Source organism: Cucumis melo, chromosome 11 (genome assembly GCF_025177605.1).
Source record: "Cucumis melo cultivar AY chromosome 11, USDA_Cmelo_AY_1.0, whole genome shotgun sequence".
Lineage (NCBI taxonomy): Eukaryota > Viridiplantae > Streptophyta > Magnoliopsida > Cucurbitales > Cucurbitaceae > Cucumis > Cucumis melo.
Genome location: NC_066867.1, coordinates 3,088,375 through 3,103,633, shown reverse-complemented (window position 1 = coordinate 3,103,633; position 15,259 = coordinate 3,088,375). Strand labels below are relative to the sequence as shown.

The 15,259-nt window shown below is 32.8% G+C and overlaps 6 protein-coding genes across 8 annotated transcripts; 5 read left to right on the top strand and 1 right to left on the bottom strand.

Annotated features, from left to right (window-relative positions):
* Window positions 1-386: 386 nt before the first annotated feature.
* On the top strand, window positions 387-985 carry LOC103497277 (auxin-responsive protein SAUR23-like). Its single transcript, XM_008459407.3, has one exon. The coding sequence runs from the start codon at window positions 524-526 to the stop codon at window positions 815-817; it is 294 nt and encodes a 97-aa protein (XP_008457629.2). The 5' UTR covers window positions 387-523; the 3' UTR covers window positions 818-985.
* Window positions 986-3,679: 2,694 nt separating this feature from the next.
* On the bottom strand, window positions 3,680-5,898 carry LOC103497279 (40S ribosomal protein S12-like). Of its 3 annotated transcripts, none has more exons than XM_008459408.3 (5): window positions 5,736-5,898; window positions 5,573-5,612; window positions 4,733-5,021; window positions 4,054-4,119; window positions 3,680-3,951 (listed from the first exon to the last, which is right to left on the bottom strand). In XM_008459408.3, the coding sequence occupies exons 2-5, from the start codon at window positions 5,578-5,580 to the stop codon at window positions 3,892-3,894; spliced, it is 423 nt and encodes a 140-aa protein (XP_008457630.1). In that variant the 5' UTR covers window positions 5,581-5,612; window positions 5,736-5,898; the 3' UTR covers window positions 3,680-3,891. The 3 variants fall into 3 exon arrangements, with proteins under 3 accessions (XP_008457630.1, XP_050947591.1, XP_050947590.1); XM_051091634.1 differs by having other exon boundaries at window positions 5,573-5,608; window positions 5,736-5,885; XM_051091633.1 differs by having other exon boundaries at window positions 5,723-5,853.
* Window positions 5,899-6,986: 1,088 nt separating this feature from the next.
* On the top strand, window positions 6,987-7,493 carry LOC103497278 (auxin-responsive protein SAUR21-like). Its single transcript, XM_017046678.2, has one exon. It carries the CDS (start codon window positions 7,043-7,045, stop codon window positions 7,337-7,339), a length of 297 nt encoding a protein of 98 aa, XP_016902167.2. The 5' UTR covers window positions 6,987-7,042; the 3' UTR covers window positions 7,340-7,493.
* Window positions 7,494-8,763: 1,270 nt separating this feature from the next.
* Window positions 8,764-9,057, top strand: LOC107991558 (auxin-responsive protein SAUR24-like). Its single transcript, XM_017046669.2, has one exon. It carries the CDS (start codon window positions 8,764-8,766, stop codon window positions 9,055-9,057), a length of 294 nt encoding a protein of 97 aa, XP_016902158.1.
* A 1,293-nt stretch (window positions 9,058-10,350) lies between these two features.
* Window positions 10,351-10,905, top strand: LOC103497280 (auxin-responsive protein SAUR23-like). The gene has a single exon (XM_008459409.2). The coding sequence runs from the start codon at window positions 10,436-10,438 to the stop codon at window positions 10,727-10,729; it is 294 nt and encodes a 97-aa protein (XP_008457631.1). The 5' UTR covers window positions 10,351-10,435; the 3' UTR covers window positions 10,730-10,905.
* A 2,461-nt stretch (window positions 10,906-13,366) lies between these two features.
* On the top strand, window positions 13,367-13,948 carry LOC103497281 (auxin-responsive protein SAUR24-like). Its single transcript, XM_008459410.3, has one exon. The coding sequence runs from the start codon at window positions 13,454-13,456 to the stop codon at window positions 13,745-13,747; it is 294 nt and encodes a 97-aa protein (XP_008457632.2). The 5' UTR covers window positions 13,367-13,453; the 3' UTR covers window positions 13,748-13,948.
* Window positions 13,949-15,259: the final 1,311 nt, after the last annotated feature.

Sequence of the window (15,259 nt, the reverse complement as noted above, 5' to 3'; positions counted from 1 at the left end):
TTAAACGAAGGCGATAAAACTGGGAACACGAGAATAAACATGGAAAAACTCCTGACTAAAGAAAAACAACCAAGGAAAAGTCCATACTAAAAAATTCACTATGTGAAACATTGTTACAATCTTACAAACATCTCTCCCCATTCCCAATTACAATAGCACTATCTCTCACATAATTGAGCTAGTATATACCTAAGCTTAGAGTACTTCAAATTGGAATAATTTGAAAACTACACTTTTGCCAAAACTCGACAAAATGAACAGTTAAAACTATTTAAAAATGAGAGTGCTTCAACCAATAGAGCAATCCCATGTGAGCATTTGATGGAGGGGGTCCTCTTTGACACCTATTTCCTAATCTTTGGTGCTCATCTCCTCTTCATTACCATTATAAGTTCACCTCCAAATATCAACAAATTCTCATTCAAGCTCTGAAACTTCTCATTTTTACAACAATTTCTTAGAGACAAAACCACTCAAACTCACTCCTCTTTGGCTCTTTCTTTCACTTAAATCAAATACAGAAATGGGAATTCGTCTGCCTACGCTTCTCCTCAATGCCAAGCAAATATTCAGAACGCAAGCTGTCTCAACAAGATGTCACTCCAACATTCCCAAAGGCCACATTGCAGTTTACGTGGGCGAGAATCGACGGAAGCGATTTGTGGTGCCGGTATCATACTTGAACCATCCTTCATTTCTAAGTTTGCTCAACAGAGCTGAAGAAGAGTTTGGATTCAACCATCCAAGTGGGGGTTTGACAATTCCCTGCAAAGAAGATGCCTTCATTGATCTCACTTCAAGATTGCATACCTCGTGAAAAGTAGAGCAAACAAAATCTATAATTTCCTACCAAAAGAGTGTGGAACAATTTTGCCAACTTCTCTTTTCATTCTTGTTTGAAGAGAACCAAAGTAGAATACCATTGTATATTGATTTTCTGTATAAATATTAGAGCAATACAAACAAACAACAAATTCATACAAAACAAGCTCAGGCTCCATGATGAGTTAGTTTTCTGTGCCCATGTCTGAACTAACCCCTTATAAGTTATCATATTTCACCCAATATTGACATGCGTTATAAAATTGACAATAAAAAAAACATTTAAATGTAAATGATAGAAAAATCGACATATAAATTTACGCGGTTCACTAACAATGTATTAGCTATGTCCACGAAGAGAAAGTACCACTTTTTATTGATAATGAAACATAGGTGTCTATAAAGTTAGAAAATTCATCTAGCACACTCCGCTAAACCCTTGAACCAAAATCATAAATAGCATAAACACAAATACAACTAATAAATTCAAGCATTCATTCAAACAACTAACTTACACGTACTTTGACCAATCTCATGAGGCAACTAGATGTTCTAGTAATAGTTAGGATATCGCAATGGAGAAGGTAACTAATCCAATCGAATTGACAATGCTACAACATTACATTAGTAAAAGACGGTCATAGTTCCAGCTACCGTCGTAGTTCCAAAACCGAGAGGCTCCATGAACTAGGACCAATAGAGCCAATGGCATGTACCAAATCAGACATCAGGGTCCATGGATGCAACAATAACCCCTTTTATTATAAGCAGATCACATGGAGATTTCATTTTATTTTTTCCACATCAATTTAGTTAATGCACTGTCTTAAAGCATTCAATTCAATACAACAGCTTGGACTATAAGATGGGTTGGAGTTATCACATCAGTTATGTTTCTGAATTCAGCAAAGCCATGTGAAGAATCCTACTCAACACTCAGCGAAGCTAACAGTCTCCGAAGTCCCACTTGGCCATTGGAACATCAGTACTCTTCGAGTTAACCAGTTGACGAGTCTTCAAACAACAAAGTAGACTCAAAAGACAGATGATTCTTTTGACAACCAGATCAAGACTTCAAACCTTTCTAATAATTTCTCTTCTAGATGGAGAGGGAAAAAAACTTATGCATAATTCTAAGAAACTCTTTAGTATATTAAGCCATCATATAGTGTGAACTTAATTCCCCAAATCACCTTTTTGTTCTTTTGTTTTTTTGTCTTGTCTAAGTCATGCGAATACTGTAGAGTTTACTTGGAAAGGATTAAAAAAAGTTCAACTTGAAAGTTGAGTACATTGTTTAAAGATTTAAATCTCATGTTAATCTATGAAATTTGAAGTTTATTTCTATTTTGGTAAGTGGACTTACAAAATACTTCTTTACAAAAATTTACAAACCAACTATTCGTTGGAGGTCAAAATGAATAAACCACACTTTTATAAACGCAAGTTTTTTTTTTACCTTCTATTCGTGTCATTCCAACGTCGGATCTCACTACTCACTATTGCTTTCTTTTCCACTTTCGATTCTCTCCTTACTTGTTCTTCTTGACTTGATCCTCGCTCTTACTATATCAATTTCAGCTTGTCCTCGTTGGTTTCATCCTTAGTTTGGTTGTTAAACTTTCAAATTAATTTCAGTTTTATCTCTAAACTATTAAAAAGTATATTTCAATACCTAAAGCTTGTCGTGCTACTTTAATCCCTTGAAGCCATTTTTTTTGCAAAGTTCATCAGAAGTTTAATTTATTTTGCCTTGAAATCATATTCATTTTCTACGTGTTAAAACATATACTCAAAATCTTAGTCATTAGCCAAATACAAATGCTTTTATTTTAAGTTCTAGAATTGAAAAAGACATTTAGAACAAATTTAAAAATTTGAGATACTCAAAAAAACAAAATAAGATTAGCTTTTTAAATTAAGTTTGCAAAGAAAAAATAGTTTCTTTGCGTTCAGGTTTAAGATATGTTCGAGAGTGATAATTAGAACAGTAAATTTTGAAAAAGAGATTTAATACAATCAAATTTTATGTTTGCTACCCAACCCTAAGTGATTTTCATATATTTAAAATTAATTTTTAATAATTATGTTTTGTTCCAATTTATAATTATTCAATTAATAATTGTATAAAATATATTTCTACTTATTTTATTGATAAATTCTTATCCAAGGAACAAGAGATGAGTTCAGTCTTTTATAAAAGGTCTTATATAAATATGTGTTTATATATAGATATTAAAAACAATTCAAAACATATATAAAATGTTTATTTTAATAACAATTCACTAAAACTATTTAATGACGGACAATTTATGTCCGACGAATTCTTTACAAAAGCTAAATTGGCTTGAGAGCAACTCAATCAATATCTAAACAAACTTAATTCCTCCAAAATTTATTTGAAGCAATTTTATATTTTTTTAAATTTGTATCAAAGACCATCACTTGAAAGAAAAGTGATTTTAGAAAGAGAAAAGCAATCCTAACCATCTCAAAATTAGTCTCAAACACACCTTTGAATCTCTAAACCAAAGATTAGTTTATAAAACATCATGGAATAATATTACAACATTTTACGCCAAGTACAGGAACACTTTTTTTTATATATAATTTAGCCCATACTAAAATCGTCCGTACTTACCCACCAATATGTATAATAAACCATTTTCTTCCTATCCATTAGGATTCCAATATGGATATGCTTACATTTTGTAACTAATTAAAAATTAGAAATAACCCACGCAACCATGATCAACATGCTCACATGTTAAGTTTATAGGTAAAAAAACTCAGGAAGATTGTTGGATTAACCTCCAAAAAGAAAGGGAATAGGTAAATCCTAAAACTTGTTAGCATATGATAAAATTAAATTCCCTTATACCCTTGGCAAGGAGACTCTTGATAAACAAATTGTGTTTCTGTTTGCCGAAAATTTTTCCATCAATCAATATAACAAAGAAAAACATTACAGGGTAAAAACGTGTTCAGCAGCAGCAGGGAACCAACCTAAACATAACTAAAGATCAAAAACTTTCTTAGTGATACCAATAAACACCACCATTCGGGTAATCAATTTGAACTCACGTGCTTCTGGACAATGTGAAGTGCCTCATGATCTTCCCCAAAGTCCTGGGGATGGAAATTCAAATTTCAAGTAAACAAAAACTGTATCGAGAATAAAAGAAAAGATGGGATAGAACATTTTCTCCACAGGTGATGAACACAACGTACCTTAACTACAACACAAGAGCACCCAACAACCTTCCTAGCCTTTCCTTCGGAATCAATCTTGCAAAGCTGCATTAGACCAAACATTAAGAAAATAACTCATTATCCAGAACTCAGATAAGGGAAAACTTTTGATCTGAGTGCTAATATGCACATATTAATCACATCTTGAAATCAAACTAAAATATATGGTGTAGAGTGCAAATATCACAAGCAAAAAACGAATTTTCCCAATGGAAATGTTAGTGAGAAAAGGTTTTGTGGATTTTGCATGGATATATACATAAAAGAAGCAGGGCCTTTCATTGATATAATAAAAACAGATGCTCGAAAATACAAGAAACGGTAACTGAAGGAATTTCAGAGAACAAGACAACAAAAAAAAAATGAGAGTACTGCAATACAAACTGATATCGTGAATAGAATAATTAGCCTTTCAAAGAACACCAAGAAGAAGAAAGAAAACGAGCTGAATCGAGGCAAGCAAGTAAAAACACATCGTGATACATGAAGCTAAGTATCAGCAGGTAAAAACATCTAGCTAAGTAGTGGCAGGTACAGGTTCAATCATAGTAGAACAATTGTCAATTACAATACAACCGATGGCAGAGATAGCAAAAAAAAAAAAACACCAAAAGCTAAAACATTTTCATCTCAGTGGCTAAACAGATTAAATACTTACACCAGCCCATTCGCCAAGGGTCTTTGCACTTGGAACTGTCATCAGGTTTACATTGTGCTCGGCACAAAGTGCCTTGACGAGTTTAACGTAATCTGGCTGGTTGCAGTCTTCTCCCAAGACGCAGAGCTGAGCAGCATGTTTCTCAATTGCTTTAGCACTTTCATGTAGACCACGAACAAGCCCACCATGAGCTAATGATTTTCTAAGAACAAGTTGCAATGCAGTCTCAATGTCCATTGGCTCACCAAGAGCTGGGGCCGGAGCCTCGGCAACAACTGCACCTTCATCACTGCATAAGAAATCTAATTATAAGGGATCATAATATATCCACTGCACAATACGGCAATCAAGCAATAGAAGGCAATATATAGCTACTTGCAACAAAAACTGATCCAATAGCAAAAGGATGCTAAATAGTAGTTCATTAGATATTGGCTCCTAAGACAATATATATCAATCCCCAACAAAGTATTGTAACAAATCCACAAACAAATAACATATTTCAGTTCAAAGTTCAATATTCAATATGTACTAAGTCCATAACATACAATATTCATCTCAAAGCATTACATTTATTGCTCCACCTTCACCAATCAAGTTACCATTCATCACTTTTTTCATATTCATAATCTAGACAAGTGGACACTCAAATAATTGATTACAACCTGCAGATTCCACTTTACAAAACACAAGGCATCGCTGATGACTACAAGTATACAAAGAAAACAAGCAAAAAAACGAAAAGAATTGGGGGCGAGCATTCAACAGCTTAAAAAAATAAAAACCATATGAATTTAAAGGGAAGCTAGCAGCTCGTATAATAAACAGAATTCCACTCACGCTGACATTTTTCTTCTTGATTTGAAATTCTTCCTCCTTCCTGTTGCAAACAAACCCAGATGAATAATCAGACAAAAAAAGCAGCAAATTTGAAGATATGCATATACGAAGAAGAAGAAGAAAAAGAGAGGGAAGGATAAGGTAGGAGACAGCTTGAGATTACAGCGTAGAAACCGATCGAACCGGAGATCAACGGCGCGAATTAGGTCAAGAAGAAGTGAGGGTTTTTATGAAGAAGAAGTGAGGGTTTTTATGTGCCGATGAAAAACCCTACTTCTGTGTTGGTGATCTAACGTTGTTTGATCGGTTCGGTTTTTTTGAGAATCGAGTACCCTCATTATTATTATTATTATTGTTATTATTATAAGTTTGTTGTAAGAATTAATAAATTATTTCAAAAATTACAATTTTTATTTATATATAGTTTAAAAAATTTTATAATTTTTTTAAATAAATTTCGAAATATAAGGTTGGATTTCTTAAAAATATATGAAAAAAGAGATGAAGTTTATAAATTAAAAATGAAATAAAAATAGTAAGTTTGTACTCTTATTCTTATTTACAATTTAATTTTCCATTAAAATTTTAAATTAAATAGAAATATAATTAAAATCTTAAATTAGATAGAAATATAATTAAAATTTTCAGAATGTAAATTTAAATTAGCTTAGTGTATATTTAAAATATATAAGATTGAAATAATTGATTTTGTTTATCTAAATATTTTATATTATTATTTATTGAATAAATATAATTATATATGGTAAATTGTTTTGGATAATAAGAAAGTAAAGATGGTATTTATATATATAATTAACCAAAATTTAAGTTTGTTAAAAAGAAAAGTTTTCAAAAATATTTTTTTACGAGTAATTAGGAAAATCCCACATTTTACATCGAAGTCATGGACTGGGTCTATGTCTTCATTGCCTTGTCGTGTACCTGATCCATAACAACGCATTATGAACCGAGTAGATGACTTAACTTTTTGTAATAGTTTTTCTTCTACCATATTTTTGACATTTTTTTAAAAGTAACATTATTTATAAAAAAAAATCCTAGTTTGATCTCACATGAAACTATTATTACATCATTAACTAATATATCTATATTTAATGTAGTTTTCTTGACATGATTTTAATGCTAATTGAAATAGTTACAATTTTTGTGTCCCATTTTGTTTAGATCAATATGACTTCACGTATTATGACATATGGGGCCATCTTACCAGAAATTGGTGCCAATGAGAAAATGAATGTACCTTAACCAATGGAGCAACCCATGTGAGCCATTGATGAACCCAACTTTCTTGGTTTCCCATCTTCTATTCATATGTCACAATACCTTCTCTTTTCTCATTCTATATATAGACTCTAAACAAACAACTAATCTCCAACTTCAAATCTTTCACATATTCTCATTCAAGCATTGAAGTTTACCACTTCCAAAAAGATTCAATCCAATTTAGCCATGGGAATTCGTTTGCCTTCGGTTCTTCTTTCCGCTGCCAAGCAAGTTCTCAAGATGCAGTCTGTCTCAGCAAGATGTCAGTCCATTGTTCCCAAAGGCCACATTCCAGTGTACGTGGGAGAAACCGACAGAAAGCGGTTTTTCGTTCCAATATCGTACTTGAGTCAACCTTCATTCATAGACTTGCTCAACAAGGCTGAAGAAGAGTTTGGATTCAGCCACCCAACTGGAGGTTTGAGAATTCCCTGCAAGGAAGAAGCCTTCATTGATGTTACTTCTAAATTGCAAAGTTCATGAATGATTTGAGAACAAGGAGCAATTCTCCCCACAGTTTTGACAAAAAAAAAAATTCTCTATTCATTTTAGTGTATCGGAGATATTTTGTATGTAAATGGTTAGATTAGAAAAAGTGGAGAGTTACAAAGCCATTTGTACATCAATGACAAATATCAGTTGCAATGAAACATTTCTTCAAACAAAGCTTTATTCATTACTAATTATCTTTATGACTCTTTTATGAGATAAAATCTACTGAAAGTTATATTTGACTTGTATTCAATTAAGTCTTTATACATGTAAACATTTCCTTGGTATTTGTTCATATTGAACCAAGTAAAAGTTTTACCTTAGAATCAGATGCTCTTTTTGGGTGTATTTCAAAAGAAAATGACTTTGCAGCTGCGACTGCAAATCTAACATTCTCCCATGTGATGAATACCATCAACAGCTTAGCTCAAATATCACTTATCTGAAGACAAGAGGTTTCAAGTTCAAATTCTCACTTCTATTTGTACTCTAAAAAAATGAACTTGATTTGCATTATAGAGGTACTCAATAATCAAATGCTACAACAAAAGTCCTACAACATGGAGCTAAGTGGAGCTAAGTGTATTATGTCCTGTGAAGCAAATTTTGTTCCAATTTGTAGACTTCACTGTCAATCAATGCTCAATGTACTAAGGCAAGGACGTAAATAACATAAAGATGACAAATATGTAAACAAATTAGGCATTCCAATGGATATTTGGTTGTTCAAAGTGTCAGATAACAAATCCAAGGCATTCCACCACTAGTTCAATGATGCACCAATTGACTCCTCCACAGACAGGTTGCCAAACATGGATATTTTGTACTTCTAATATCGATGTGATACATTCTATCTTGATTCATTTAATCTCTACTGCTACAACTTTACTTGCACAATGTTGTTTGCCATGAATGGAACAACTAGGCCAGCAGAATAGAATCTTGTGATACAAACAAATATAAACCACAGAATATGTGTGGAGGGTAGAATAGACAAAGCAATGTTTTCTTTTTTTTTTTAGAAAAAGATAAGAAACTTTTCATTAAAGGAATGTAAATAGACTAATACTCTGAGATACAAAAGTATACTACAAAAGATAGTGTGGCTTAAGACATAAACTGATGGACAAAGTCATGTGGAAGGGTCCACTCAAATGTCTTCCTTAGCTTTATTTGGATAAATTTTTATTAGTTTGGCAAAACCATGTGGAAGGGTTCACTCAGATACCCAACCACCAAACTCCAACACCTTACTGATAAGCACCATTCACCTGCTAGAGCTTTCTTCAAAACTTTATAAATATTAACATCATATGAGAATTCAAATACCATTTTCACTTGACTTTCTCTTCTAGTTGGTTTGGAACCAATCCAATCGTAACTTAGATCTTTTCGTAGTCTTTCATCTCAAACAAATGGGGATTCGCTTGCTTTCTTTGGTTCCTCATGCCAAGCAAATCCTGAAGATTCAGTCAGGACTTACCAAAAACCAGTTAGATGTTCCAAAAGGGCATGTAGCAGTTTATGTGGGAGAGATTCAAAGGAAACGGTTCGTGGTTCCGATATCTTACTTAAACCATCCGTCATTCAAACAACTGCTCTGCCACGCAGAAGAAGAGTTCGGTTTCCATCATCCTCAAGGGGGCCTAACAATTCCTTGCAAAGAAGATGCCTTCACTGAAATCACTTCTAGATTGCAAGCATCTTGAAGGATGAAGAGCAAATGGCAATCTTTCATTTTTTGACCATTTGTTTTTCAAAATGTTCTCTATTCACTTGCCTTTTGACTTGCAAGAGAATATACTCCATCGTTAGCCATAGCCTATAAATGAGTTGCATTGTAAAGAACTGTTTACCAACAAAAGTAGATATATGTGCATACAGAAACAATTCAGAATCAATTCCTATGTAGCTTATTCTTGTCTATATTCTATAGATCCTCAAACTTTACTTTCACCACATAACATCTGTCTTTCTTTGTTTCATATTGTTGAGAAAGTGAAATAGTAGAAAAATAAAGATGCCATTGAGACTAGAGGAGGATATCAGAAATCATATCATGCAGATATAGAGGTGTCAATGGAATTAGAGGATTCATATATAAAACTACATTAAACCCGAGGCCCAATGCTTATAAAACTCAACAAATAACATATTCAAGCCATTCTAACAAATATTTTAACAACTTGAAAACAAGAGCTGCTTTCTATGTCTGAAAGTCTTTAAAACCACACATGGATTTGGCTAATGGGTCACTGGTGCTTGGTCCTTCTGCGCTTCTTTTGATGCATTATGAGAAGTTATTCGAATGAGCAGTCACTCTTGGATTGAGATGAGATGGGTGGAACTTTTGTATGTTCCACTTCGCCCAACACCTAAGTTGAATTCATATTTGCTATAACTATTTATGATTTTAACCTTAGGATTTAGAGAAGTACACGGCATAAACTCTCTATCCTAGAGACACATCGCATTTGTATTATGAATTTTGCATTTGTATTATAAATTTTCTCTTTAATAAAATTGTTGTTCCCTCCATCCGTGGAAGCGACAAATACAGAACCAAGTAAATTTTTGTCTGTTTTCTTTATTTTTCGATTCCATAACAAATTAAACCACCTAAATGACAAAACTTTCAGATTATAAACATCCTTCAGACATATATAGCATTTTCCGCTGATGATACAATATCCATCCTGATATACACCACATATTTTTGAACTATTCAATATTTCAACTTAATTCCAGCTCATTTGGCCTATACTCAATACCTACTAATATTTTTCAGCCAGTTGAAAATGTTTGAATATGACTTCATTTATTGGGACAAGTAGGTCCACAGTAGCAGAAATTGGATCAAATTTGAAATTGAGTGTACTTCAATCACTTGAACAACCCATGTGAATATTTGATATAGCAGGTTGTCCTAGACACCTATCTTCATTCTCTGTTCATATCTCCTCCTATATATACATATCAAATATACAACTTATCTCGAACTCAAATCTTCTCACACATTCTCATTCAAGCAGTACCACTTACCATTCAAAGTTCTTCATTGATCCCTCAATTCAATCCAATTTAGACATGGGATTTCGTTTACCGTCGATTCTCTTTAGTGCCAAGCAAATTCTCAAAGCACAGTCCATTTCTGGGAGATGTCAATCCAGTGTTCCTAAAGGTCACATCGCAGTATACGTGGGGGAAGTTCAGAAGACGCGGTTTTTGGTTCCGATATCTTACTTGAACCATCCTTCATTTTTAGACTTGCTAAGGAGGGCTGAAGAAGAGTTTGGATTCAACCACCCAACAGGAGGTTTGACCATTCCCTGCAAAGAAGAAGCGTTCATTGATGTCACTTCTAGATTGCACACTTCATGAAAGTTGACAACAAAGAGCAATCCTGCTTGCAGTTTTGACCATTATTTTTTTAATTTTTTTCAGTCGGAGATAAGTTAAATGTTACTATGAAGTAAAATTTGTATATATAGATGCAATTAGAAATGAAAAGGTGGTAGAATTACAAAGCCACTTGAACATCAATAAAAAGTTATAAATTGCAGTGAAAATAAGATCATTGTGCGAAAAAGAAAAAGGCCTCACTGTTGAAATATCATTTCAATGTCCTCTGATATTAAAAAAGAGCTAAAACTGTAACTAAGCCAAATGCTGAATATAATACTTTCAGCAACTATAGTGAGTTAAGCTCTCTTTTAAGTATGAAAAAGAAAAATAGAAAACACGTGCTTGATTTAGAGGTTCTCTGTTAATGTTATACCGAGAGTTGCTGAGGCGATCATGGAATTAGAGTTATATCTTTGAGCTCTTATATGATAAAATCATGTCAAGGACCCATCACATATGATAAAAGAACCCAAAACTTTAAGCTAATGGTTATATTAGTGGATGTCGTGTTTTCAGCACAGAATATTAATATCAATAGGTTATGGACATTCATTGGGAAGGAGGAAAGTCCATTTTTGTCATACAAGGAGAGAGTAAAGGAAAAGGAACAATTTTATTCAGCAAAAACACTGATCTTTTTGTGGAAAGTAAGAAGCAAGACCCAAATAGTTACATGGAGACTCCACTTTGTTAATGAAGGATTTGGGTTTGAGGGAAAGATTTCTTTTTCCAATTTTAACAAGAAATGAAACTTTTCATAAAGTAAACAAATAGATTTTATTAAATGAGGGAAGCAGATTTTATTAAATGGGAATCTTGTTATTAGAAACTGGAGTTTTGGCATTGTTTGAGACATTAGACATTGGTGAATTGCCAAATATTGCACCCACAACAATGAATACAATATTTTCTTAACAGATTGCAAAACACTTTAAGAAAATAATGTTTGAAAGTTCTTTATGATTAGCAAGCTACAATGAATCGTGTTTATATTCATTGATGAAGAGTGATGGAGTACTCAATATCTTCTCCAAAAGTAGCAATCTTGCAGTGATCACTTCCTTCAGATGGAACAGAGGGACAAGCTTGTCCCAATGCAAAAAATTCACAATTCACCAAAGTGAATATGAAACATTGATTTATTCTCTAAGCACAACTTTAATAAGCAGTTAACAACCTCCTAAATCCAAAGATGGAACAATGCAATGATGTTGAGTTTATGTTTTAGTAGATTGCACTTGTTGTTGGTTGTTTGACTGATCAACTTAAGCTTTTGAGTTGATGGGTGATTTAACGTAATATCATAGTAGGAGGCCATGTTTTCGAACCTTTGTAATGTCATTTCTTTTTCAATGAACATTGATTTTCACTTATTGGATCTTCTACAAATTTTCAATCCCTCAAGTGACGGGAAGTTTTTTTAGTATATAGAAAGAGTGTTAAAGTGTTAATATAATTAAGTTTACCATCATTTATCATCTTAAGCTTTTGGATCAATTGGCGATTGAACATATTAAAGTATTTTTCTAAATAAATTAACATATTAAAGTGTTGATATAATATTAAATTTATCTTTTTATCCCTTAAAAATTTGAGTCAATTGATGATTTTACATGGTAATCAGAGTAGAAGATCCTATATATCGATAGACGCCATTTGGATGCATCTATTTGGGATGGAGAGGGGTTATTCATCAAATTGGTGCAACGATTCTTCCACTGTATCTGTGAGATGCATGTAGAAAAAAAACAATAACTGCTATGTTTACATTTTAAAAAAACAATTTCATGTGATCTAAGTTTACAGAAGTTAATCCAATGAAAGTGGTTATTACACTATGAACGAATGGTGATATACTATTGACACATAAATGATATACTTGAAATTTGATATGCAATTGAAATATCAAGGCTATACTTTAAGTATATTATTCTTAATTATATATTTCATATTTGGTATATGATAACGTTTTTTATATGCATTTTTCTCTCAATAAATTTGGTATTAATATACAAAATATGAATATGATGTATATTCATTATACAATCAACCTACAAAATTTATTGTAACTTATGCCATTATAAAACTTAAAAGTTCTAAAAAATAAAACAAATTGTTTTATTGTTTGGAGTCCATTTTTTATACTTTGATTCGAGATCCCTATACTTGGTCATTTGAAACGTCAAATAATATAGTCAAGATATTCTAACAAAATAAAAAAATTAATGGTTCACCCATTGAAAAGAAATCCAGTCACACTAATATTCTTTTTTTCCATTTTCATTGTATCTTGAGCCATTTAATCTGGTGTAACAACTAAGGTGCTAGGACCATGGCTTGTGATGAATGGAACAACTTGGCCAACAAAACAAGAAAAATTTCTACAAACAAATATAAACCATGTAATATCTGTGGAGAGAAAGGAAGAGATAATAGAATCAGCTTTGATTAGTTGGGCAAAGCCATGTGGAAGGGTCTACTCAAACACCCAACCACCAAACTCCAATGCCCCACTTAGCAACTGGATAAGCACCAATAACTTTCATAGCTCTTTCATCCTAACTCTATAAATATAAACATACTATGAGGCTCAAACAACCAAATTCAATTGTTAACTTCCTCTTCTACTTGGTTCTGTACCAATCTGATCAAATCTTAAAACATTTTTCAAATATTTCTCGACCTTTCATCTTAACACAAATGGGGATTAGATTGCTATCTTTGGTTCCTCATGCCAAGCAAATCTTGAAGATGCAGTCAGGGTTTACCAAAAACCGACTGAATGTTCCAAAAGGCCATGTTGCCGTTTATGTGGGAGAGATTCAAAGGAAGCGGTTCGTGGTTCCAATATCTTACTTAAACGATCCATCGTTCCAGAAACTGCTCAACCGTGCAGAGGAAGAGTTTGGCTTTCATCATCCCCATGGGGGTCTGACAATTCCTTGCAAAGAAGATGCCTTTGTTGATCTCACTTCTAGATTGCAAGTAGCTTGAAGGATGAAGAGTAAAGAGCAATCTGTCATTTATGACAGTTTTTGTTTGTTCTTTTTCTCAATTCACTTGCTTTTTGACTTGCAAGAGAGTTTATAAATTAGAGTGCCTTCTTACTTGTATATTGAGCATCATTGTAAAGGAGAATTACTTACAGAAATTGTGACTATAAAAAAGGTTAATACAGAAACAATTCAGCATCAACTTCTATGTCACTTCTTCTGTTCACTATAAATCCTAACTCTTACTCTACCTCTTAAACGCAAACTCTAATTGAGAGTTGATGCACGGATAATTCACAAAGGAAATTCTAATTAAGTGTTTGAATTGACCGACCTATGAATGTTTTGAGGTTTCATTGATACAGTTTAGTCTCACCTGATATTTCTTTTAAGCAGAACTAGTAGATATGCTTTGTTTAGTGGAGATGCAAGTGCTATGGTTATTGTTCAACTGGTTGTCTCTCCCAGGTGAGTTAGAGTATGTTCTACTGAACTTCTAATTAGTTATCTCAATATATTGGCATTGTTCATTATTCGTTTCATGTGTGAAATTCCAGTGAAGATGAAAATTCAGAATATAATGCATCTCTTTATGATTCAGATTATCTTACTTTTAGCCTCCTCACGTTGTTCCTTCTCCGAGGATCTCAAGTTTGTCTCAATGCGAGTTGATGGATGTTTAGTTTGATATAGTCTTTTAGTCTTTTTATTTGTATTTGTATTTCTTTGTACTTCTTTTGGTTTTGTTTTGCTTCCGGACATTACTCCTTTGTTTTAGTTTTTAGCTTGTTTGGATATGATGAGGGTGCTATTCGGGTGTCAACCTAGTTGAGATGCCTAGGTGCACTTCGGATCCTTGGTTACATGCTCATTGTATAATTCTCTTGTACTATGAGCTTTTATCTCATTATTATTATATTAATAAAGAGGTTGTATCCGTTTCAAAAAAATTATATATATATGTTGAAGATTTATTCATTTTCATTATTATTAGGTTATTAAATGTACGGTTAATTTTGTATTCTTCAGATCTCAAGTCCATTGGACATTGTTAGGGTTTCTCTATTAATTCTCTTCCCATGGTAATGTTGATAACAATATTGAATACAATTCTCAATTCTCTCTATTTTTTATCAAACTTGATAATCATATAATGAAAAGTTATTTCTTAGTAAAGAAAAAAAAATCTTGACTCTGATATATATAGAATTTGCTTGACAGTGAGAAAAGTGGAAGGGAGACTAATGCCCATGTCCAAATTTGATTGAAGTGTCAAAGATTTGCTACCTTCATATATTGAAGAAGACTTTGGTTCTGACATCAACAATAAATTGAAGGCAGATTTTGGTTCTGACATTAACAATAAATTTACTGGCACCGCTTCAACTCAATTTCGTAAATCCTGTTACTTTCCCTTTTTCATTTAGAGTTGTATCAATTAAAACTTCAAATTGAGAATTAAGACCACCTGACAAGCCCTTTTTTTTTTATTGTTGTTGAGGTATGAAAAGAG